Genomic DNA, 26773 nt, shown 5'->3' on the forward strand with positions numbered 1-26773 from the left:
AAACAGCAAACCCACTACGGCATGCTTCCAGTGATGTCCTTAAAACGGGACTTGGAGTCATTCTTGAATCAGCCAAGCACAGATGAAGATTATTCAAAGAATGCTTGAAAATCTGTCCTTATCAAGTGAGTTTGTTTTACATAACCGTTAGGTAAACAATGGAGGGATGCATTTTTTTAACTACTATAATGACTGACTTGATTTATTTGTTCACAACCACAGAGACCACTGTCCAACCAAGCAAGGAGGTGGATACCGCTGGTGTCTTCACATTCAGTACACTGTCAGACTTAGACATGACCGGTTTGGGTGTTGCTCCATTGTCTGCCTCAGCACTTCCAACTCCATCTGCTCCTCAAACATATTTGATCATATTCGTCAACCTGGACTTTAACATTCGGACACATCAGTCTACCAGCCAAATCAACAAGTCAATACACTGGATCCACCATATGTGTGTCATCAACAGAGTCGACTCACTACACCTTGACAAGTTGAAACCGGCAAATTCGTTGATCGACTATGATCTGGGGAATTCACTTCCTGAACCATAGAAATGCGTCGGGAATTCGTTGTTTTGGGGAGCCGAATCCTGACGACTTATTTTGAATCATTCAAGATCCTCTCCAGTGTGGTTGTTCACCACATTCCTCACCAGTTCTCTGAAAAAATGGCCCAGACACTCATGTAAGTTTCATGTCCTTAAAATATCAAATAAAACAAATCATTTTGAAATTTCACAGTGCAATTTGCTGATATAATGCACTTATTCACATGCTTTAAAGTGATTCACAAACTGACACATAATTGTAATACTACACTTTTGTCGTACCCTCTTGGACTTCAATTGGAAATCAATAATTGCTTTTGTACCCTGGGATAGTTTCGCAGACATGGATTAAACTTATCCATTGACTGAAAGCGCTAGTGAAAATCAATCTTTTAGTCTGGGCATTAACTACATACACCCTGATACACTAAAGATCCAGGGCTATAGCCTCGAATGCCCAGGTTTAACGATGTGCCTGGAGAATAATATCAGAGAAAACATTTGTTGTTCTATTTTTAATTTCTGATTAACATATTATTATTCTTAAGGCACTTATGGAAGCATTATTCACTAATAAAACTAGAAATCATCGGCTGAACATTCAGTTGGATCCACTGAGTTGTTTATTACAATTATGCTTCATTAACAAATAAGACAGAAAAATAGTCCCTTACATGTACACAATAAACAGGAGGACTAAAACAATAGAAGCAGCAGGCTTTACAAATCATCAACAGGTGTGCACCTATCTTTAATAACTGAGCATGTTCTGCGGCCGCTTAGTTCCCAACATAACACAAAAAATCAAGATTCAGTTTAAAGTAATTTACAACATGCAACATTATCCCATAGACCTCTTGGTTATTATGAATAAAATACAAAATCTGCTTTAAATCAGGTTGTAAATCAGGGTTATAAAAAAAATGATGATATCAGAGCCCTTAAGACCAAAACTGGTGATGACTGAAAATATACAAACAATTACCATCAATAGGTATTTTATATACATTTCAAATAATAAATGTGCTTCTCTAACCATGGTAGATCTTAAAAGTCTTTTCATGGTTTATCATGCTATACTTTCTAGAAGAGGGAGAGAGGGGAAGAAAAAGAGAGAGGGAGAGAGAGAGAGAGAGAGAGAGAGAGGGAGAGAGAGAGATACAGGGAGAGAGAGAGGGAGAGACAGGGAGAGAGAGAGAGGGAGAGAGAGAGAGAGAGAGAGAGAGAGAGAGAGAGAGGGAGAGACAGTGAGAGAGAGAGGGAGAGAGAGAGAGAGAGAAACAAAGAGAGACAGATAGCAGGAAAGAGAGAGAGAGAGAAACAAAGAGAGACAGATAGCGGGAGACAGGGAGAGAGAGGGAGACAGGGAGAGAGAGAGAGAGAGAGAGAGAGAGAGAGAGAGAGAGAGAGAGAGAGAGAGAGAGAGACGGGGATAGAGAGAGAGAGATAGAGAGAGAAACAAAGAGAGGCAGATAGCGGGAAAGAGAAAGAGAGAGAGGGAGAGAGAGACTATAACTGCCACTGAGACACTGAGTCATCAGTCCTCTCAGGCCTCCAAAGCGCTTTCATCAAAAGCCTCTCGTCCTCTAACTAGTGTGTGTGTGTGTTTGTGTGCTGTGTGTCTGTGTATGTCTTTGTGTGTGTATGTCTGTGTGTGTGTGTAAGATTTGTGTGTGTATATGTGTGTGTTTGTGTATGTGTGTGTCTGCTGTGTGTGTATATGTGTGTGTGTGTGTGTGTGTGTGTAAGGTTTGTGTGTGTGTGTGTCTGTGTGTGTGTGTGTGTGTTTGTGAACGTGCTCCTCCCCTCCTGCGCCGTTTTTTTTTTTCTACAACCGACACAGAGTCGCTGAGCCCCCCTTCCACTCTCCCCCTGGGGTCTCCCACCACCCTACCCCGACCCCAGGGAGGAGGTCCTCCTGGGTGAAGGAGGACCAGAAGGTGTGGAGGTGTGTCAGTGTGTCTGAGGACCCTCCTCCACCTGGGAACACGCTGTAGAAGGACAGAGAGCCAGCAGGCCGGTCCAGATACACTCCTACTCTGGTGGAGCCAGCGGGGGGGAGAGGGAGGGCTGTATCTACTCTACCGTTGTGCCAGGCAGAGTAACGACCATCATAACAATCAAGACCCCAGGACTTGTTGTTCGCTCCAAGCTCGCTGTCATCACCCCCTCCTCTCCTTTTGATTCCTCTGTATGTTACTCCTATACCAACAGGTCCTTCCCACTCTACCTCCCAGTAACAGCGGCCAGTCAGAGCCTCTCTACCCAACACCTGGAGCCGGGAGTCAAATCTCTCTGGGTGATCCGGATACGACTGGTCCTCTCCAACCAGCGTCACCTTTCTGTTGTCCTCAGACAGAGAGAGGAGTCTGTGGGCCGTGTTGGGGTCCAGTGTGAGTTCACAGGCATCTGAGGAAGAACCAGACATGATGAGCTGCTGAACCGCTCTTCATCCTCATCATCATCATCATCATCATCATCATCATCATCAGTACTGTTCTCCTGCGCTCTATGTACATATACATATGTACACATACATAGATACACACACCTCAACAATTACGTTATGAATACATCAACAACAATATTATGAATACATCAACAACAGTGTTATGAATACATCAACAACAGTGTTATGAATACATCAACAACAGTGTTTTGAATACATCAACAACAGTGCTATGAATACATCATCAACAGTGTTATGAATACATCAACAACAGTGTTATGAATACATCAACAACAGTGTTATGAATACATCATCAACAAACATCTCTTCTTGGATCCAGGACTTACCAAAGACAAGCAGCTGAGCGCTGTGATTGGCCGTGCCAGCGCTGTTGCTCGCCATGCAGCAGACCGTGTTCACGCCATACCCCACCCCTCTGACGAAGAGGAAGCCCCTCTCCACCCAGGCCTCTGATTGGTCGTCTGTGCCGTCCCTCTCCAGGGGCCTGCCGTTGTGGAGCCACTCTACTGTGGGCTCCGGCGTGCCGCCGGCGTGGCAGGTATAGCGGGCCGTTTGGCCCACGGGCAACACGTGGGTAGAGGAGTGGAACTCTGTGATGCTGGGGGCCTCCTCCTCCGTGGGCATCACTGAACCTGAAGAAAGCAGGAGGAGAGGAGTGAACGTTTACAACACGGATCTAGAGATGCAGCGTCAGACACTCCCTTCACTCTGTCCTAACACCTGTCCACTAGAGGGCGACCCAGGGGATTCACCCCCAGTATTCTCGCCTGCCTCTTCATACATGATTGAATATCACAGCAGTGTCTACAAAGATCTCCCAGGGAGGGGAAGTCACTCCAGCGCAGAGATTAACGAGGCGGGGGCGGAGCTTGTAGAGAAGAACGCAAAACCGTTCAGCAGCTCAAATAGAAACTAGTGCAAGTGAACCCAGAAAGGGTTGACCCTTCTGACCTGACCTGAGGAAACCACAATAGAAACCTGACCTTAGTAGACCATAATAGAAACCTGACCTTAGTAGACCACATTAGAAACATGACCTTAGTAGACCACAATACAAACCTGACCTGAGTAGACCACAATAGAAACCTGACCTCAATAGACCAACATATAAACCTGACCTTAGTAGACCACATTAGAAACATGACCTCAATAGACCACAATAGAAACCTGACCTTAGTAGACCACAATATAAACCTGACCTGAGTAGACCACAATAGAAACCTGACCTTAGTAGACCACAATAGAAACCTGACCTCAATAGACCACAATAGAAACCTGACCTTAGTAGACCACAATAGAAACCTGACCTCAATAGACCACGATAGAATCATGACCTCAATAGACCACAATAGAAACATGACCTCAATAGACCACAATAGAAACCTGACCTTGGTAGACCACAATAGAAACCTGACCTTGGTAGACCACAATAGAAACATGACCTCAATAGACCACAATAGAAACCTTACCTCAGTAGACCACAATAGAAACATGACCTCAGTAGACCACAATGAAAACATGATCTGATTAGACCACAATAGAAACCTTGCCTTAGTAGACCTAAACACATCCAACAACCTTTCAACTCTTAAAGAGAGTATTTACTGTATCTACGGCACAGAGAACAGAAAGGGGGAACCGTTCTACACTCATGAACACAAACAAAGTCTGCGGACCCTCTTTGTTCCGCTCAGCCTCCAGATGATCCAGATCTACGCTCTTCTCACAGATCCAGTGGTGCAGTCTGTAACACGGTTCTTCAGACCAGCCGTCCTCCCCTGCCACGACACAGTCTCTTGCTCCGCCGTCATCGCGTGGTTTGACGTGTCTCCAACTGAGAACCACGAGGAGGAGACAGAGGAGGTCACTCTGTCACTCTCAGAGAAGAGATGCTGCTGAATAGAGTCTTCAGCCTTACCTTGAGGTCATGGGGGTACCATCCACCCACTTGAAGGTCCCCTCTGTCTCTCGATCACTCAGTCCAATCCAGGAAGGACCCATCAATCTGCTGACAAACACCTGTTTCCAAAGGTAATAGCATCTGTTGTCATGACCACAAAGTACACACACACACACACACATACACACACACGCACACACCAGACACACACACACACAATCTCTCTCTCTCTCTCTCTCTCTCTCTCTTTCTCTTACTTACTCACTCACACAAACAATATGTCTCTCCCACACACACACACACACTCACATACGCACACACACACACAGACCAGATAAACACACACACACACACACACACACAATCTCTCTCTCTCTTACTTACTCTCTCACACAAACAATATGTCTCTCCCACACACACACACACACACACACACACACACACACACACACACACACACACACACACACACACACACACACACACACACACACATATACACTTGGGTGCATCAAATTTGAATGGGAAATTTTACTTTCAAAATATCAATTTGGCTGGCATTGCATTTTGTTCCAATTAACATAAAAATGACTTTTGCAAAGTTTTGAGGAATTCTATTGAGATTTAGGGGTTCCACCTAACACATGAACTTTGGCAAAATTTCGAAAAATGTGCAATTTTTTGTCTAATTGCCAAAAGGTTGACATGGAAATGTTGAGTACAGTGAAATTTTATACAGTAACATGTTCTATAGGGTTATCAAAGTAAAAGTTGTTTGTTTGCCCTCTGGGTAACTTGGGCATTTCTCAGAGTTCAACTTTCAAGATTCTTCATTCATTTGTTCTATAGACAAAATTAATGGAGGTCAATGGGACATGTTCACGTGGCCTTACCCTGAATTTTGTGCAGCAGTGATGGATGTTGGACACATATAAAGTTTAATTGACTTTATTGTTAAACACAAGGGGCGATACTGACACACTTAAAAGAACAAACCCTCTCTAGTGGCTAACTCACTGGCAACTAACAGGGCCTAATGGTAAGAGCTGACACTAACTAAACTTCAAACTTAATTGCTCAGTCTGTGCCAGAGTCTGCTCCACTGAGCAACATCACCAGGGAGAAAGAGAGAGGAAATGGAACCTGAACCTAGCCAGTGCGTCTCCCCCCAGATATGTCTCCCCATCCGCCACCCAAGAGTAACGGTCCTATTCAGGGATTAGCTTGCGTTTGCAGCGACGAAGGTTTGGCTGTTGGTTGCGGTCATGTTCAACTGCCTGCAGCACATTCTGCAGGTGCTGCTCCTTCCTTGCCACTGCGACGAAGTTGGATGTGAGCTTGACGCCACGCTCGGCACAGCCATTGACCACGTTCATTGCACGTACATTGACCTCACTTTTTTTGAATGCAGCATTGGTCGCCCATTCCTTCACATCAAGATACATGAATTCTTGATCAATGTGCAGCTGGTGCATCCCAAACCAGCAATCCTTATTGACAAGGTCAGCCAAGCTGGTGGTTGGCACGAGGGTGGGGAACTTTGGCTTGCCAAAGCCAGTGCCAAAGCGCTGCTCAGGGATGTGCATGGGGAGATCAGCGGGCTTGTGCTCCAAGATCGCTCTAGCAAGTGCACGCTTGTCATCATTAGGCACCTTGCTGCTGAAGAGAGCCAGGGGTAGCATCTCACCTGTCAGGTACCAGCGATGCCTCTCCAGCGCCTTGATCGCTGATGCTGCAATGCCCTCATCTACAGCCTTGTATGCCTGCAGGTGGTGGTAGAGTGTCAGGTCATTCCAGGCAGCATCTACAGCTTTCTCGCAGGTCAACCACCACTTTGCATAGATGTGTGTAATGAAAATGGCAAATGCCCGAATCTTCAGCACCTGCTGCCGTGTGGTGATTGTGCCCTGGGGAAGCAACGCGATGTGCTGCTCCATCAAAGCCAGCTTGAGAGTATAGAGCAGCTTGGCCATCCATCGTGCCTTGTGGAGCGCTCCCGGTCGTTGGAAGGTCACTGCAGTCTGCTCTTCACCATCTGCATCCAGAAACACAAGACACAGCTGCACAAACTCATGGTAGTCACCTCGCTTGTGGTCTGTGACTTCTTTTGTGCACCTGACAAGTTCAGCACGTAAATTGCCCAGGATTGATTGCTCAGTGTTGCCAGGAATGTAGCGGGACCATTGGCTGCTGGATTCTTGTGGTAACAGGTTCCATTTCTATCTCAGATGTGTGAACAAGGTAACCTCTGGCGAGTATGATGTCTCCACCTTCAGGTCTGTGAAAACCTGATTCAGGAGGACCTCACCAATGTGGTGCCGGCACCCAGACCAAAGCAGTGGTCGGCCCAGTGGTCGCTGTATGGCAGGCTGCTGTGAGATGGCTGGTTGTGGGGGGACGTGCGACGTCTGGCCTGCAGGGGGAGTATGGACAGGTTGGGAGCGCACGGGATTGGCCGGGGGGGGGGATTGAACCTGGTGGTGAGCAGGTGTCTGCACTCAGGTCAATCAGGGAGGCTGTACTTATGTGCCTGCTTTCTGTTATAGTGGGAACGAGACCCAGGAGCGAACGGACCACGGAGGTCCGGAGCGAGCGAGTGAAACTGACCGAGATCCACCGCGAGACGGCTCTAAATGGACCCTTTTGTTACATTTTAGATATTTCTGTTCCGTTTGAAAAGCCAATAAACCGATCTCCTGCGGAGAGAACGACAACCCCGCCTGCTCTCATTCCTCGAACCTGTTACACTGGAGCCCAAAGCGGGGGCCGAGAGCAGATAAATGGACCAGTCCCCGTTGGGAAACGTACTCGGGCACCTGGCCCAGATGGCCGAGAGGCAAGGCCAGCTCCACCAGGCACAGAACGAGGTGCTCACGGAGCTGGCCCAGTCTTTTGCCGCCGATCGGGCCATGCTCCATGAGCTCCTCGCCTCCGGCGGACGCGGCGGAGGACCCCGAGGGCCGGGACCCGCAGCCCAGATTCACGTCCCGAAGATGGGGGAGGCCGACGACGCGGAAGCGTTCCTTGAGACCTTCCAGGGGGTGGCCGAGGTCTCGGGGTGGCCTCGACCGGAGTGGGCGCACCGGCTCCTACCGCTCCTGACCGGAGAGGCGCAGCTCGCGGCCCACAGCCTGCCAGCCGGGGCCCAGCGGGACTACGATGCGATCACCAGGGCCATCCGGGACCGGCTGGGTCTCTACCCCGAGGAACATCGGCGGCGGTTCCGGGCGCTGGCCTTCAGCGAGGGGGACCGACCCTTTGCCTTCGCCCAGCAGCTGAGGGACCAGGCCAGGAGGTGGCTGGTCCCAGACCGGAACACGGCGGAGGACGTGGTCGAGCAGGTGGCCCTGGAAAGATTCGTGGAGGGGCTGCCAGCTCGGACCTCCGCCTGGGTCCGGTACCACCGGCCCGAGAGCCTCGCTGCTGCGGTCGACCTGGCGGAGAGCCACCTGCAGCCACCACCGGCGAGCCAGCGACTGCCGACACCGGGCCCACGTACCGGGGCGGCTGCCCCACGGCGGGAGAGGCCAACACCGGCGCCGAGGGCGAGATGGGGGGGGGGCGGTCCAAAGCGGGCACATGAGTCGCCTTCCACCCACCTTCCACAGACGGGCGCTCAGGCGGCAGGGGAGGGGTGTTGGCGGTGTGGGCGGCCTGGCCACTTCCGGCGGGAGTACCCCATGATGGAGGTGGGTCAGGTCGTCTGCGTCACCGGGGCCCCGTCTCCTCCCCACGGTCCCGGCGAGGAGTACCGTATCCCGGTGAGGATACAGCGGGGGACGCACCAGGCGCTGTTGGACTCGGGCTGCATGCAGACCATGATCCACCAGCGCCTGGTGCGGTCCGAGGCATTGGTGGAGGCGTCGAGCGTTTCGGTGAGGTGTATACACGGGGATGTGCACGAGTATCCTTTGGTCCCCATCGAAATTCGTTGTGGGGGTAGAAAATATAGGGTGAAGGCGGCGGTTAGTTCGAGCCTCTCGCATCCCCTGATTCTTGGGTTGGATTGGGCGGGGTTCCCACAGGCAGTTAGGGGGACTACGGGGATGCGGACACAACAGGTAGGGACATGTAAGTCATGTGCGGTATTCTGCGCCGAGGCGGGGGCGTCCGACGCTGCTCAGGGATCGGGGAAAGCGGGGGGTCCTCACCCCGAGGTCCCAGCGCCGAGATTCCCACCGGTGGAGGATTTCCCCCTCGAGCAGTCTCGTGACGCCACATTGAGCTCAGCCTACGACCAGGTGATAAGTATTGATGGGAGTCGGGTCCGGCCAGATGCGGCACTGACTTACCCACACTTTATGATGGTTAGGGACAGGCTATATCGGGTGAGTCTTGACACCCAGAGTGAGGAGGTGATCACCCAGTTGCTGGTGCCAAGGAGCCGCCGGGAAATGGTCTTCCAGGCGGCGCATTACAACCCAATGGCGGGCCATTTGGGGTACGAGAAAACACTCAACCGGATAATGGCCCGGTTCTATTGGCCGGGGATTCGGGCGGAAGTGCGCAGGTGGTGCGCATCCTGCCCCGAATGCCAGCTGGTGAATCCCCCGGCCGTCCCCAGGGCTCCCTTACGGCCCCTTCCCCTGGTGGAAGCCCCCTTCGACCGCGTTGGCATAGACATTATCGGGCCATTAGAACGTTCCGCACAAGGGTATCGATTTGTGTTAGTCCTGATCGACTACGCAACCCGATACCCGGAAGCAATTCCGTTGCGCAACATCTCCGCGAAGAGTGTTGCGCAGGCGTTGTTTCATGTCGTATCGCGGGTGGGAATCCCGAAAGAGATTCTCACTGACCAGGGCACCAATTTCCTGTCACGCACGATTAGAGAACTTTACGGGTTGTTGAAGGTCAAGGCCGTTCGCACAAGCGTCTATCACCCAGCCACGGACGACTTGTGTGAGAGGTTTAACCGGACGTTAAAGTCCATGATCCACAAGTTCGTACATGAAGATGCTCGAAATTGGCATCAATGGCTAGACCCTCTGTTGTTTGCAGTGCGGGAAGTACCCCAGGCTTCCACGGGGTTTTCCCCATTTGAGTTACTCTATGGGCGCAAGTCCAGGGGCGTCCTGGACCTCATTAAAGAAAACTGGGAGGAGGGGTCCACTGACAGCAAAAACGAAATCCAGTACGTCATGGACCTGCGTGCAAAGCTTCACTCACTAGGGGTATTGTCACGTGAGCATTTGCACCGCGCCCAGGAGAGTCAGAGACGCCTGTACGACAGAGGGACTAGATTACACGATCTCACCCCGGGGGACAAGGTCCTGGTACTGCTGCCCACCTCTAACACCAAATTACTCGCGAGGTGGCAAGGGCCCTTCGTGGTCACGCGGCGAGTCGGGGTAGCGCGTTCGGACAGGGGCGAAAACAAACAGGTGTACCACATCAACCTCCTGAAGAGGTGGAACGACGTGGTCCCTGTCGCGTTTGCGTCGACGCTGCCGGAGGAAGAAGAGCTCGGGCCGGAAGTCCCGGGCCCAGGTCCCACCCCTCCAGTAGGTCGGGGCGAGGACCTCTCGCGGAGTCAGGCGCGGGACGTTGCCGGCCTGCAACTCCAGTTCGCTGACGTCTTTTCGCCCCTGCCCGGTCGCACCCCACTAATTACTCACGACATCGAGACGCAGCCCGGGTTAACGCTGTGGACACGCCCCTATAGGCTGCCCGTCCACAAACAAGATGTGGTACGGCGCGAATTAGCAACCATGTTAGAGTTGGGCATGGTCGAGGAGTCCCACAGCGACTGGTGCAGTCCCGTCGTGCTTGTGGGGAAGCCGGACGGGTCGGTCCGATTCTGTGTGGACTATCGTAGGGTGAACGCGGTCTCAAAGTTCGACGCCTACCCCATGACTCGGATTGACGAGCTCGTGGACCGGCTTGGCATGGCCACCTATTATACGACTCTGGACTGCACGAAGGGCTACTGGCAGATTCCGCTGTCTCCAGCAGCCCGGGAAAAAACGGCGTTCTCCACTCCGCTCGGTTTATACCAGTTCAAGGTGCTTCCGTTCGGGTTGCTCGGGGCCCCGGCCACGTTTCAGCGACTGATGGACCGGGTGTTACGGCCACACGCCGCGTATGCTGCTGCCTACATTGATGACGTGGTCATCTATAGTGGAACGTGGGAGCAGCATGTGCGGCAGGTGGCGGCCGTCCTTCAGTCGCTGAGACCAGCGGGGCTCACGGCCAACCCGAAGAAGTGCGTGATCGGGCGGAGGGAGATCCAGTATCTGGGGTACCACCTGGGGGGGGGGAGGTCCGGCCACAGGTCGCTAAGACCACGGCGGTGGCCACCTCCGCTCGGCCCAGAACCAAGAAGGAGGTGAGGCGGTTCTTGGGGCTGGCAGGGTACTACCAGCAGTTCGTGCCGCACTTCTCGGACCTGGCCAGCCCCTTGACCGACCTCACCTGTAAGAGGGCCCCAGATACAGTCCAGTGGTCGGAGCCATGCCAGGTGTCAGTTGAGGCTATTGAAACAGCCCTCTGTGGAGAGTCGGTCCTATGCGCTCCTAACTTTGATCTCCCTTTCTCCCTGCAGACGGACGCGTCGGATAGGGGGCTGGGCGCGGTCCTGACCCAGCAGGTGGAGGGGGTCGACCGCCCGGTGCTGTACCTGAGCCGGAAACTATCGGACCGGGAGGGTCGGTACAGCACGGTGGAGAAGGAGTGTCTCGCCATCCGGTGGGCGGTCGGCGCCCTTCGCTTCTACTTGTTGGGGCGCGCATTCACCCTCTACTCCGACCACGCCCCCCTTCAGTGGCTCCACCACATGAAGGACGCCAACGCGAGGATCACCCGGTGGTACCTCGCGTTGCAGCCCTTTAACTTTCGGGTCGTGCACAGGCCTGGGGCACAAATGGCCGTGGCAGACTTCCTCTCCCGCTCCGGGGGGGGGGAGTGAGTCGGCGGCCGGATGTGACCCCGGCCGGTGTCGGGCGGTGGGGGCGTGTGGGGGGACGTGCGACGTCTGGCCTGCAGGGGGAGTATGGACAGGTTGGGAGCGCACGGGATTGGCCGGGGGGGGGATTGAACCTTGTGGTGAGCAGGTGTCTGCACACAGGTCAATCAGGGAGGCTGTACTTATGTGCCTGCTTTCTGTTATAGTGGGAACGAGACCCAGGAGCGAACGGACCACGGAGGTCCGGAGCGAGCGAGTGAAACTGACCGAGATCCACCGCGAGACGGCTCTAAATGGACCCTTTTGTTACATTTTAGATATTTCTGTTCCGTTTGAAAAGCCAATAAACCGATCTCCTGCGGAGAGAACGACAACCCCGCCTGCTCTCATTCCTCGAACCTGTTACACCGGTGTTTGACGCAGTGGTGTCAAATGCCATGTTGACAACCTGGTCAGCGCAGCACCAGTCCTGCAGCAACTTGCATGTCAACCGGGCAATGATCACTCCACATGCCTCATTAGTCTGCTTCTTATACGCCGGGACACCAAGCAGTTTCAGCCGCTCTGCATCTCCATCGACCACTGTAAGCCGCTCCTCCAACTAACGCACATTGCTGAGCATCGGTGTTAACTTGCTGTCCCAGTGTAGGGTGCACAATGGAGGTGGTGTCCACTGCTTGTGCTGTTCCTCACTGATTGTCTCCAGCACTTTGCGTCTTGCCCGGTCAGCTGTTGCGTAAGATGCAGAGAGATGTGTACATTCACCACCTGACTCTGCAACAAGGCCACGCGTGAAGGCAGCCTGTCGCATTGGTGACATCTTCAACCTTGTAGCCAGTGACACGACACTTGGTCAGCTAAGGATGTCATGTGGAATGAAGACGTTTGTTCCACTCTTATGCTTGTGGGATGGTTCGCCCTCAGATGGTGGATAGACTGTGTTAGTATCCTCCTCTGACTCCTCATCACTCTCCGACTCCAAGATGGACATTGCCGTCATCTCCTCCAGCTCCTTTTCACAGCGGGACTGCCTGGCTGCTGCTGCAGCTGGACGCTCCTCTCGCCGCTTCACCTTGGGCTGCAGCTTTTTGTCCAGTACACCAAATGTGGCCACTCTGTCAATCTTCATGCTGGCCAAGAAAGCTAGGTCTTCTTGGATATCAATTAGCTTTTCAATATTTGGAGGCCACAGCGGAAATGTGGCATCAAGTCTGCACTCCATTTTCTCCAATTGTTTCGCTGTATTCTCATTGGAGCGCTTGGCCTGGGAGATTTTCCGCAGCTTGTTGTTAGCATTGACTAAGTCTACCATCTTGTGGCACGCACGCTTATCGCTCACCATTGAGATGTTGGCTTTCTTGTAAAATGGCCGCACCTGCTCCAGGACAACCTTGGCTGCCTCGAACTGCGACAACGCTCCATTTGCACCAGGTTTCTTGGCAAGCATGCAGCGTAAGATCTGACGACCAGTTGGCAGTTTGGCACTGGTGATGATGCTATCCCCACTGGTGATGCTGGGGCCCAGACCAAAGACCAGGCTGCGACTGCTAGTCTGGCAGGGACCAGTTGGTGAGAGCAGCATCTTAGGAGAGCTGGATCCTGGGGTGGATTGTGTTGTACAGTGCCTGAGAATGAAAAGGATACAAGCTCAAGGACAGTGTTTAAAATCATATCTTACCATACTTAATATCACACAATTATGATAAACCATTCTTGAATAAGCCTCAAATTTTTCTGTACATAGTCTAACTTCATCATAACTTACTGTTACATCACTACCAGAGTAGCTAGCTGTGCTTGCAAATATACTTGTATTTAAAATGTTAATTTACTGTAACAACTACAATGCTACTCTCAATAAACATGAGACATCTGTATTCATAATATGACATCGTCCACTCTAGAATTCTGTTGATGTTAAGCTTAATAGCCTAGCTAACATAGATAGCAAACTGTTGCTAGCTAACGTTACCTAGATGTAATGAGCACCAAATCCTATAGACATGGCTTAAATGACTTATGATTAAATAACTATACAAAGACACAACTACAGATATGATAGGAATATGTAATAATACATACCCAACACAGAAAGATCACCTCAAACAGAAAGATCACCTCAGTTTTCTTGAGCTGTAGTATTGTTTACCTCAGATCTCCATGGCAACCATTGAGCCCTGTTAACCACTTTATCCAACAAAAACAGATGTGCGGTGGCGCCCCTAAATCATCATGTACTGGAAAAATATTTTGCATGTGTTGTTTCTACATATATTGGAACACTTTTAGCACCCAGCCATATAAAAATTCAAGAATTCTGTTTTTTGATGCACCCTAATATACACACACACACACACACACACACACACACACACACACACACACACACACACACACACACACACACACACACACACACACACACACACACCAGTTCTTCTCTGCTGTTGATGACCACCAGGTCTGCCTTCCTCTGCAGACAGTCTTCTCTACTGGCCCTCCAGCCCTTCTTAGTAGTAGAAATAAGGTAGAAACTCTTCTCGTAAAGCATCCAGCCCTGAAGTGTCAATTCATCTGTTAAATGTAAAAGAAAATCCTGAACAAACAGAGAACTGCTTATCTTACGGTCTTCATTACGGACACACAACCCTGAGACCTGACCTTAACAGACCACATAGAAGCATGACCTTAATAGACGACAATAGAAACCTGACCTTAGTAGACCACAATATGAATCACAAAAGCAGAGGGTGTTTTTGAACACGAATGAATGTTAATGACTCGATTGATTTAATAACTTGGATAAAACCCTCACCGAGTTCACCCAGTAAGTGCTCTCTCCCCTCCATCCAGGGTGACGGTGAGTCTAGGACAGGACAGAGGAATACAGGAGATATGAGCTCTAAAACAGAACGACATCGTCTCTAAACATCACAGGACCCACAGCCAACCAAACACAAAGTCCATAATATTAATACTAATTCAAATAGCAATAACTACAGTTATCAATATCATTATCGTTGCTATCGTTTTTATATTAATATTATTCATATTAGTAACACAAATTCTAACAAAAACAATAATGATCATTATCATTGCTGTTATTACAACTAGAGGTTGAGCGCGCGCAGTGCACGCTCAACCTCTAGTTGTAATTAAACCCATAGCTATAATGTGGAAACCCCAGTCGATATTGTGTTTCATTTCTGAGTGCATAATATAACAACATTTTGCCTATAATGTTACAACGTATAACTTTTCGGTTCAACTATTACGTAACGAAGCAAGCCTAATAATTGTCTCTTTTAGTTATGAAGTAAGTGTGGAGTGCGGTAAATGACTAGACAAGAGACGGAGATGGGTCGAGCCGGCTTTACTCTCCACTTCAAAACTAAACAAGTCACTCCAGCATGAGTTCAAAACGAGTTCCAACAGGGAACCTACAGAGAACGTCGGACACCCACTAGTGTTAAACAAAACATACTAGCACATAACAGTCCCCAGAAAAATCAACGCCTAGGGGGGCGGACCAGGCGGCCCGAACGGCTGCGCCTGGAGAAGGGCAAAAGGCAGGAGCAGGTGCCGAGGCCGCCGCAGGGCCAGGTGCTGAGGCTGCCGCAGGCGGGCGCCCCCGCCACGGGGGCTGAGCCAGCTGGAGCGGTTCGCCAATATCCACATGAGCAGGCTTGAGCCGGTCTATAGCCACCCGCTCAGGCCTGCCCCCCATATCCACAACAAAGTTCTTAGGTCCACCCTCCAAGACGCGGAAGGGGCCATCGTAGGGGGGCCGCAGCGGGGTACGGTGGCCATCGTGGCAGACGAAAACGTACTTGGCTGACGGTAAATCCCTGGGAACGTAGGACCGGGGGAGACCATGGTGAGACGTTGGAATGGGAACGAAAGCGTCCGCAATGTCCCGGGACGCAGCACGATGGGAGGCAGCCGACCACGGGGCCGTGGCGTCCGGAAGAAACTCCCCAGGGACGCGCAGGGGCTGGCCGTACACCAGCTCTGCCGACGAGGCCTGAAGATCGTCCTTGGGGGCGGAGCGAAGGCCCAGCATAACCCATGGGAGGCGGTCAGCCCAGTCGCTGCCCGTAAGGCTGGCCCTGAGCGCGGCCTTCATGTCCCGATGAAACCGCTCGCAAAGCCCATTGCTCTGTGGGTTATAGGCTGTGGTACGGTGGACCTTCACCCCCAGGGCCTCGGCGACCGCAGTCCAAAGCTCCGACGTGAACTGCGGCCCCCGGTCTGAGTAAAGGTCGGACGGTGTGCCGAAATGGGCCACCCAAGCCATAATGAACGCCCGGGCCACCTCAGCTGCTGTATTGGAAGACAGGGGAACCACTTCTGGCCACCTGGTGGTCCTGTCCACCATGGTGAGGAGGTAGGTGTAACCACGGGAGGGTGAAAGCGGCCCCACCAGGTCCACATTCACATGGTCGAAACGCCTCTCCGGCACTTTGAAGAGAGCCAAGGGGGCTTTGGTATGCCGACTCAACTTTGCACGCTGGCACGCCACACAGACAGCGGCCCAGGCCCTGACGTCCTTCCGCAGGCCCGGCCAGACGAACTTGGCCCCCACCAGCTTGGCAGAGGCCTTCACCCCCGGGTGGGAAAGGCCATGGATTGTTTCAAAGACCTTACGCCTCCAGCCAGCAGGCACCATGGGGCACGGTTGGCCAGTGGAGACGTCGCAAAGGAGCATAGCGTTGGCCATGCCAAATACCACATCCTCCATGAGGAGCGCCTTGGGGGTCGCCCTGTAGGCCTGTACCTCAGAGTCCGTAGCCTGATCCCCAAACATAGCTGCGTAGTCGAGGCCCAAGTGGACGGAACCAATAACCACCTGAGAGAGGCAGTCGGCCACAAAATTGTCCTTGCCGGCCACATGCTGAATGTCTGTGGTGTACTCAGAGATGGTGGAGAGCTGACGCTGCTGCCGACCAGACCATGGCTCCGAAGACTTGGCCATGGCGAACGTCAGCGGCTTATGGTCAACGAAAGCCGTGAACCGACGGCCCTCCAACAGGAAACGGAAATGACGGGTGGCGAGGAAAAGAGCCAGGAGCTCCCTGTCGAAGGCGCTGTATTTCCTCTCAGTGTCACGGAGCTTCCTACTGAAAAATGCCAGCGGCTGCCAGGCTCCGCCCACCCACTGCTCACACACAGCCCCTACGGCGTAATCAGAGGCATCCGTAGTAAGAGCAACAGGGGCGGTCGGAGACGGGTGCACCAGCAGAGCAGCTTTGGCCAACGCGGTCTTGGCAGCATCGAAGGCAGCCGTCATCTCTGTGGACCAATCCAACACGTCTGCCGGCCTCCTGCCCCGCAAGGCGTTGTACAAGGGTTGCATGAGCTGGGCCACATGGGGGAGGAAACGGTTGTAGAAGTTCACCATGCCCAGCAACTCCTGCAGGAACTTCACAGTGCGCGGGCATGGGAAACTGGTGATGGCGTCCACCTTGGCCGGGAGGGAACCCCCCCCTGCGGGGTGATGTGGTGGCCGAGGAAAGTGATGGATGACTGGCAAAACTCGCACTTGGCCGGGTTGACAATGAGACCATGCTCACTGAGCCGACCGAACAGCTGCCGTAGATGCGTCAGGTGGTCGTCTGCAGACGCACTGGCAACGAGAATGTCGTCCAAGTAGACGAACAGGAATGGCATGTTTCGCAGCACAGAGTCCATGAGGCGCTGAAACATCTGTCCTGCGCCCTTAAGGCCGAAAGGCATCCTCAGAAATTTAAAAAGTCCAAAGGGCGTGATGACCGCCGTCTTGGGGACATCCTGCGGGCGGACGGGCACCTGATGGTAACTGCGTACCAGTTCCACCTTTGAAAAGATGGCGGCGCCGGCCAGGTGGGCGGAGAAGTCCTGAATGTGCGGTACCGGGTACCGGTCGGGGGTAATGGCATTGTTCAGGCGACGGAAATCACCACAGGGACGCCAACCGCCATCAGCCTTGGTCACCATGTGCAGGGGGAGGCCCACGGACTGTTGGAACGGCATACGATGCCGAGGCGCTCCATGGTGGCGAACTCCTCCCTGGCGATCGCGAGCTTGGCAGAGTCGAGGCGCCGGGCCCGTGCATAGACCGGGGGGCCAACCGTGGCGATGTAGTGCTCCACACCATGCTTAGCCACAGCCGATGAAAACGTGGGCGTGGTGAATTCGGGAAACTCAGCCAGCAGGCGTTTATACAGGTCCCCGGTGGCGAACGTGTTCACAAGACAAAGCCCCCCCACCCCCCCCAGCGTGCAGGGGTACAAAGCAAAAGAGAGGGCGTCGATCAGGCGGCAGTTCATTACATCCACCAGCAGCCTGTAGGCGCAGAGGAAATCCGCTCCCAGGAGTGGCGTAGACACGGCAGCCATGACGAAATCCCAGCCGAAACGCTGGCCGCCGAAACATACCTCCACATACCTCGTGCCATAGGTACGAATGGGTGTGCCGTTGGCGGCGTCCATCGGGGGGCCATGGCCGCCAGCCACAGTGTCTACAGGCGTCGCCGGCAGGATGCTGCGCTGAGCCCCAGAATCGACCAGCAGCCGCCGGCCGGACAAGGCGTCAGTGACGAACAACAGCTTGCAGTCCCGACCAGCGCTCACAGCTGTTAACGAGCACTGGCCCAGGCTTTTCCCGGAGCCACAAAACTGCAAGGCTGGCGACACTGCTTGGCCCCAAACCTGGCATGGTAGTAACAACACCCGTCGTCACGCTGAAGGCGGGCTGTCACAGCGGCTGCGGTGTCCGGGTCGTACCCCGGGGGCGGAAGCGGGGCCGACGTGTGCTGGGGGGGCAGCAGCGCATGGACAAACTGCTTCCTGTTGGCGAGGAAAATCCTGTCGGCCTCCACAGCCACCGCCCGGTAGTCCTTGGAGGCAAAGAGGGGGGAGCTGGCCAGTGCGGTGCGCACGGTTGCTGGAAGCTGCCGCAGGAAGATGTGGGCGAAAAGGAAGGAGGGATCCGCCGAGCCCAGCACGGCCAGCATCCTCTCCATCAACTCGGACGGCTTGCCGTCACCCAGGCCGTTCAGGGAAGCAGGCGGTCCGCCTTCTCCAGCTCCGACAGTTCAAAAAGGTCCACGAGGAACGTCTTGAGTGCGTCGTACTTGCCAACGGCTGGAGGAGCCTCCAGCCGCGCCATAGACACTGGCCGTCGTCGCGGCATCTAAGGCTGCTACCACGTGGAAATATTTCGTGACGTCCTGCGTTATTCCTCTCAGCTGGAACTGGGCTTCGATGTGTTGGAACCACGACTGTGGGTTGTGCTGCCAAAAGTCCGGTAACTTGACGGTGGCAGCATAGATAGCGCCGACGTTAGCCGCGTCGTTAGCCGCGCCGCCAGCGGCAGCGGGCGCGTTGTTATCACCGTCGATGTGCAACATAATCCAGCCGTATCCAGCTCGCGTCGGGGGTCACCAATAATTGTGGAGTGCGGTAAATGACTAGACAAGAGACGGAGATGGTCGAGTCAGCTTTACTCTCTACTTCAAATCAAACAAATTACTCCAGCATGAGTTCAAATCGTAACTGCCGTAAACCGGAACACCCGTAAACCCGAACTGTCGTAAACCGGAACTGTTACCCCAAAACCCTTTTCCTTAAAGGAACAGTCCCTTGGTGAATGTCTTTATTATTGTTGTTGTGGGTTACCACACAAGCATCCTTTGCCGCCAACGGAGCTTCATGCCAATTCATTGCCCCCCACGGCCGATAACCACCGCTGTGTCTTCACCTGTTGTGGAAGAGGGAGAGACTTGGAGAACCCGACGCAGCCGGTTCATTATATTGTAATGACCACGGAAGAGGCAGTGGATGAAGTATTGATTAGACAGAGATTTATTAGATACCACCGCGAATAAACCATTGGAACACACAAGACCGGTAACCATAGCAACGGCGGTAAACAAACCCCTCGAAGCCCAATCCCCACACGCTACGGCCATCCGGAGGCTCACACAGCTTTTGGCCGTGATATTATATATTAAATTATATAATATTATATACTATTATATATAGAGCTCCGGGAGTGCAAACAGCAACAATCCCTTTCTCCTCCATGCTGCGCTTCAACCCAGACTGCACTGCAGGGAACGGTTGGCCGGTTGAACGCTGATTGGCTGTTACGTTACGTCCCTCAGTGGCCACGCTATTGAACGCTGATTGGCTGTTGTGTTGCGTCACTCAGTGGCCACGTTGTTGAACGCTGATTGGCTGTCTTTGCTGGCGGCAAAGTTGAAATATTTCAACTCGAGCGAAAGTGTCGCGTTGCAAAACCACGTCAACGCGCTTGCCCGTGCCGGGCGAAAGTGTCGCGCTTTAAATCAAATCTTTTCGCGGGTTTTCGAAAAAGCGAAATATTTGCCCGATTCCCGTCTCTCGGAAGAGACGGGAATCGTTGTACGGAACCGTGTCGCCCCTTCGCGTTTGGTGTGAACGCACAGGTCATGTCGCCCCTTCGCGTTAGGTGTGAACGCTCCTTCACTTGTGCGACAGGCCTGCTATTATTTAGCAGGGAGATGTTTAAAAACAAAACGTCTTACCTGGGCGAGTGTCGATGGCGGAGCCATTATGTTTGAAGACATAACCTCTTACCTGGGCGAGTGTGTCGCTGCCTTTGTCTTGATGTGCGGTGTGTGCACGTGTGTGTGTCTGTGCTTCCGTGTATGTTTGTGCGCATGTGCGGTGTTACCATGGTACCGTGGCCGCAAGTTGGTCAGGGCCACACCCCGACCCTCCTCCTTGACCCGCCTCTCTCCTCCTCATTTGCATTAAAGCTGCAGACACCGAAATGGCGCGTTTGGGGAAAGCTCAATGTGCAACTGGCTCGTAGTGGCTGTAATTCTGCACCACGGCTGAATTTCGGGAACGTGTTTAAATACTGTGTTTGGGGCCTACTAATATCTATATTAAAGCATCCACAAAGTTGCATGCCATGGGACCTTTAATTTCCCATAGCACAAACACAGGGACAAAAGCAGTTGATTTCTTGTTTAAACAGGGTGAGAAAACAAGGATTGGAAGGACGGCACCATATAATGTTCAGTTAACTGTTGGGTTACAGGGCTAATTGTTTAATGGAAAGTGTAGTATACTATGCATACGAATCAATCATTCAATATCTTTTACTGTTATTCAGGGTTCAAAGTGCATTGATACTTAAAAAATGCACGGCAACTACTATTGATTAGTTGAAAATAATAATAACAAACAGCTGAAAATTGAGTTCAAGTAACAACAGCTAAGGCAGCAACCTCCCTAACTATAGTGAACTAAAGCACAGGCTTGTGTGTGGGGGGGGGGGGGTTGAGGGCAAGATTGCAGATTGTACATTGGCTACCTGACGTGGGGGATGTGTTGTTTTTTTTGCTAACAGAAGAATGCATCATTGAGATTAAACATCTCTTCAAGTGATCTGGCCAAGACAGGCGGCAGTAGCCTACAGTCACACATAGCCTACACATGAAACATAAGAAAAATAAAACAACTAAAACAGTCGGCAGGGGGGAGGGGGGATTTCTATATCGCAAGACATTTCGGGAGGCTCAGGAGGTGGATAATGTTTAAAGAAAAATAATGTTTTGCTAAAAAGTGTCTATGATAGACATAAGGCTCAGGTGGGAGAGTGTGTCGACGGCGGGGCTGTTATCTCAATCTTGCCGTTGTCTTGAAACGTCTGCATCAGCGCGCCCGTGTGTGCAGTGTGTGTGTGTGCGTTTGTGTTCGTGCACGTGCGTGTGGATTGTGTGCGTGTGTGTATGCAGTGTTTATATGTGTGCGTGCGGTGTATGTGTGCTAACCCTATTATTATCACTGAATCTAACAAAAACAATATGTATCATTATCATTGCTGTTATTACAGTCATTAATATGATTATACTGTATTGTAATTCTATTCAGGATGATATGATTTAGACTCACTGAAGCGCAGGGAGATGAGGAGAATACTCAGCAGTCCGATGCTCACAATGACAATGATGTGAAACCATAGAGCTGTTTAGGAGTAGGACACACACACACACACACGGTCACTTTGGCTAAAAAAGTTTTCTAAAGATAAATATTAAATGCATTTGGAGGAAAACATAATTTTTGGGATCATTGTTTTGGACTGGATTATTTCTTTTAAATTCTCTATAAAGGACCACCTACCAAATCTTCTCTTACTGGTCTCCTTCCGGTCCAAAGACGTGTCCTCAGGTTCCTCAGAGAGTCCAGGGTCCGGTTCAGAGATGGTGACCATTGCTGCTCTCTGACGTCTTCCACGGCTTCTGAACTTACCCTTCTTTTTTGCTCTACCAGCTGGAAAAACAACGTCACTTGTTTTCATTCTGACCAATTATCAGCTTGCGATCTGATACCATCAGTGTAAGGAAATGTTTTTCTTCCACTACACACAGACTCACAGACTCACTCAAGCACACACACACGGACACACAGAGTAATGTACACACAGATATATTCATACTGCGTGGCTGTCATTCACAGTCCAGACTCCCTACGGTCTGCAGAATCCCTCCCCGTCTTGAAGAAACACCTGAAGACCTCTACTGAGAACACCTCAGTAAGTGATGACTGGTACTGTCGTTCTCGTGTTAAGAACACACTTAAGCAGAGCAAGTACAGGTCTCTACCATACATGTTATTATTCCCTCATTATTGACATATACGCACACATAGTTTACAGTAATACACACAGAAATACATATGTATACACACAGTAATCGAGGGGGGACCACATGTGGCCTGCGTGTCACCACGGTCTTTCACATCGGTCCACGCAGAAAATATGAGGACATGTATTGTGGGATAATTTGAGATATGTTTATATTAATGACAAACGTTATAGAATTATGTTAAATTCATAAGTAATCCTGATATCACTTCAGTTAAATGAGCAGCCGTAATTAAAAGACATAATTGTTGATTAAATAAACCATTGTCACTCTAATGTCACGTTGCAAAGACCATTAATAATACGTCATGAAAAAACTAAACTTGTGTTCTGCTCCCTAAAGTTACTCTGCACTCTGTTCCACGTATATAACAAACATATATCATGAAACACACAACTACTTGAGATGCCTACCAATAGTCCATAACTCATGGGTGTAATCACAAGTCAAGTAAGGTTAATGTGAGCTTTTTGCACAGGTCACACACACATGTCATTATTTAGGAGAATAAATCTGTCTATACGGTCGCTGGTTCATCAGGTCGGTCCCTTTGGCTAAAAACGTTTTCTAAAATTACATTTTAAATGTATGCAGATGAAAACACGTTTTTTTTACTGGATTATTTATTTTAAATCCTCTCAAAAGGGCACCTACCAAATCTTCTCTTCCTGCGCTTCCTCCGGTCCACAGACGTGTCCTCAGGTTCCTCAGAGATTCCAGGGTCCGGTTCAGAGATGGTAACCATGGTTCCTCCCTGACAGCTTCCAATACGTCTGCTCTCAGGAGTCAGCTCTGCTATATCAGCTGGAAAAACCACATCACATGTTTTAATTCTGACCAATCATCAGCCTGCAATCTGATATCATCAGTGTCAGGAAGTGACAGTGTTTTTCTTCTACTCTTATCAGATGTCTTCAGTTGACACACAGACTCACGGACGCATGCAAACACAAACAAACACACACACAAGATTATTTTTCATTGAATATAGCGATACAACATACATAGGTATAATATAGCAGATAGCGTAGTGGACATGTCTAGGAGTCCACTACAGATTTTTATTCAAATTTGAATACAACTTAACTCACCACATTATGGGAGCGGCAGAATCAGTTTGTTTTGCTGACGTTGTGTGTGTGTGTGTGTGTGTGTGTGTGTGTGTGTGTGTGTGTGTGTGTGTGTGTGTGTGGGAGAGACATATTGTGTGAGTGAGTGAGTGAGTGAGAGAGAGAGAGAGAGAGAGAGAGAGAGAGAGAGAGAGAGAGAGAGATATTGTGTGTTTGAGTGAGAGAGAGAGAGAGAGAGAGAGACATTGTGTGTGTGTGTGTGTGTGTGTGTGTGCGTGCGTGAGAGAGAGAGAGAGAGAGAGAGAGAGAGAGGGAGACATTGTGTGTGTGTGTGTGAGTGAGTGTGTGAGTGTGAAAGAGAGCGAGAGAGAGAGAGAGAGAGGGAGACATTGTGTGTGTGTGTGTGAGTGAGTGTGTGAGTGAGAGAGTGAGAGAGAGAGAGAGAGAGAGAGAGAGAGAGAGAGAGAGAGAGTCTAAAAGCATTTAGGGTTGTTCCAGTAGTTGATGTTACGGTAACACTTTACAATAAGGTACATAAATGTGGGTAGTTACTGAGGAACGAATGAGTAACGAATGATCAACAACTGGGGCCCTAACTGGGGCCCTAACGGAGGCCCTGGTTGTTACTCATTCGTTACTCATTTGTTGAGTAGGACACACCTGTTGCTCGTTGACCAATCAGTGGTCAGCAGGTTAACGTACGCTCACTCTGATCCACAGTGTCGTCCAATCATAGGGAGAGGGTTGGGCTCATAGAGGGAATATTGCATTGGGAATCGAGAATTGGGAAGAGTGTGTGTAAGGTGTGCGAGAGAAAGAGTGTGTGTGAGCGTGTTTGTCTGTGTGCGATGAGCATGTGAGTGAGTGAGTGAGTGAGTGAGTGAGTGAGTGAGTGAGTCTGTGAGTGAGCGAGCGAGCGATGGATCCATTTAGAGGTCTTTTGTGTTGAATATTTTTAAGTAAATATATTTTGAGTCAAAGGCTAAAAGTATGAGTTATGAATTATAAAGTGTATGAAATATTAATCTAATTTTCATTCATATGTATATTTATCCATTTTGTCATGATGTGGTGATTAGTCCTTTGCGTCACCTGGGGAAATAGGTGTGTCACGATCTACCTGGAACCTATTGGAGGCCCTCATATAGGGCAGGCTAACTACTATTGTTCAGGTTTGGAAGGCAGGGAGCCAACAGTTTTCTGACCGCATTATTTCACATTATTGGAAACAATATTAGACGCATTATTGGACACAATATTGGACGCATTATTTGACACATTATTTTACATGGAAAAGTCCCTTTTTGTACAATACTAAGAACCTTGTTTTGGCCGCAAAAACAGTTACATTGTTTGGAGTCTTTATGTTTCGTTATTTCCTGGAAAGTCAACCAGAGTTAATGCTTAATAAATGAATCAACACAAAGTTAAACACTCTCTGTGCGTGCTTCCCAAGAAAAGTGTGTCGGACTATCTCTGCCTCAGGAACAAATATGGCGAAAAAAGGGTTCGCCACTTCAGGTGGCGTGATTGAGAGGAGGGATATGGCTGTTTTAGTGATGTAGTTGACATGGTGTGAATTATTGCAACTGTTTGTTCGTCTGAATTCTGCATTCTCCGTTCATAAACCACATGAACAATTTTTACTTTTGTAAAATGATGCATTTTTACTCGGAAAAGTGACTTTTGTGCCTGGACAAGTGAAAGGTAAATGTACTTATCCGAGGGACAAGGCCTCATGAAAAAGTTAATGTTGACACACACACGCACACACACACACACACACACACACACACACACACACACACACACACACACACACACACACACACACACACCTTTGCTGTTGTGCAAGCTGTGATGGACACTTGTAGACCAACACTATTCTCATTTCAATCCAAACTAATTTTATTTAAAGTAAAATATTTACAAGCCAGGGCAACATGTTTGTGTTCGGCTGTATGGCTCTGTTGGGGGAAACTGGAATAGATCTCACCGAACCAGATAATCTGAACCAGATCTATTCAATAAGCTATTTTGTTTTTGGGAGCATATCGTCAAACTATCATCATTACCCTTTATAATAAGACTGATATAGTTATTGGAATGAAGGATGATAAAAAATCAAGCTGTTGAGAACTCTTTTATTAAACCTTCATTAACCTTTATTATAAGGCTTATATAGTAATAGTAATGAAGAAACTTATTTATCTTCAGATCTTCATTTCCTTCTTTGCACCGCTGTGTCTCCAGATACCTAGAGCTACAGGACGCTACACCCTGAGTCTTGTTATCTGTGGTCTGTGTGTGGGTGTGTGGGTGTACTTGGTGGGGACTTGAACCTGATTGCACACCAAACCCGTGGGGACCTCGTGTGCGGTGAGGACCTGAGTCCAGGTCCCCAGAGGCACAAGCATTGCAAATGATAGAAAACACAATTTTAACATGCTTGGCAATGTACCCCTCAAAATCCATATAGGTCCTCCTCAGGTAGGTTTCACCGGATTTAAAGGGTGTGTGTGTGTGTGTGTGTGTATCTGCGTATTTTTCGGAGTGCACCCCTACTGGTCAGTTCTAGAATAACTGTGTGTGAACCGTGTGTTCACCTGACATATCAGGTCCCCACCACACCCACTGCGCCCTCACCTCCAAGAGATCATAGAAGACCTGATGAACTTACTGGAGGTTTTAAGAACAGTGTGTTCACCTGACATATCAGGTCCCCACCACATCAACCCCTCCCCCAACTCCAAGAGATCATAGAAGACCTGATGAACTTACTGGAGGAATTTCTTACATTATCGACTGGGGTTTCCACAATATTGCTATGGGTTTGACCACAACTAGAGGTTGAAAACTCTAGTCTTTATTAAAATATGACAATGAACCCATCTGTGCCCGGTTAATTTAACAACTAATTGTGATATCCCAGGAAAATACAGTTGCTTTCATAATAAATTGATCAGTTTGCTAATTCACAGAATGATTAATTTGTACAGTATTCCCTAGTCTGTTTAATAGTAACTCCTCAGTAGTTACTGAATAACTGTCACTTAGGGCCCCAGTTAGGGCCCCAGTTGTTAATCATTTGTTACTCATTTGCTCCTCAGTAACTACCCACGTTTTTGCATACCTTATTGTAAAGTGTTACCGAAACATTTCTATGTTGACATAGTTTGGATGTATTTGATGACTCCA

General features: G+C 50.2%; 1 protein-coding gene across 1 annotated transcript; it reads right to left on the reverse strand.

Annotated features, from left to right (window-relative positions):
• Positions 1 to 1230: 1230 nt before the first annotated feature.
• LOC307085282 (uncharacterized protein) lies at positions 1231 to 23281 on the reverse strand. The gene is made up of 9 exons (XM_079750004.1): positions 23160 to 23281; positions 21982 to 22131; positions 21751 to 21822; positions 14640 to 14690; positions 14256 to 14398; positions 4939 to 5039; positions 4697 to 4854; positions 3347 to 3652; positions 1231 to 2959 (listed from the first exon to the last, which is right to left on the reverse strand). Exons 1-9 carry the CDS (start codon positions 23248 to 23250, stop codon positions 2379 to 2381), a joined length of 1653 nt encoding a protein of 550 aa, XP_079606130.1. The 5' UTR covers positions 23251 to 23281; the 3' UTR covers positions 1231 to 2378.
• Between the last annotated feature and the right edge of the window lie 3492 nt (positions 23282 to 26773).

The sequence above is a fragment of the Pollachius pollachius genome (assembly GCF_949987615.1).
Source record: "Pollachius pollachius genome assembly, chromosome: 13".
Lineage (NCBI taxonomy): Eukaryota > Metazoa > Chordata > Actinopteri > Gadiformes > Gadidae > Pollachius > Pollachius pollachius.

Bases quoted from the DNA above. Each gene is read 5' to 3' on its own strand.
- LOC307085282 (XM_079750004.1), bottom strand. From the start codon at position 23,250: ATGGTTACCATCTCTGAACCGGACCCTGGAATCTCTGAGGAACCTGAG. The intron at 14,691-21,750 runs GTGAGTCTAAAT...GTCCTGTCCTAG, and splicing joins CCTCATCTCCCTGCGCTTCA to ACTCACCGTCACCCTGGATG. The intron at 2,960-3,346 runs GTAAGTCCTGGA...GTTCTTCCTCAG, and splicing joins CGCTCAGCTGCTTGTCTTTG to ATGCCTGTGAACTCACACTG.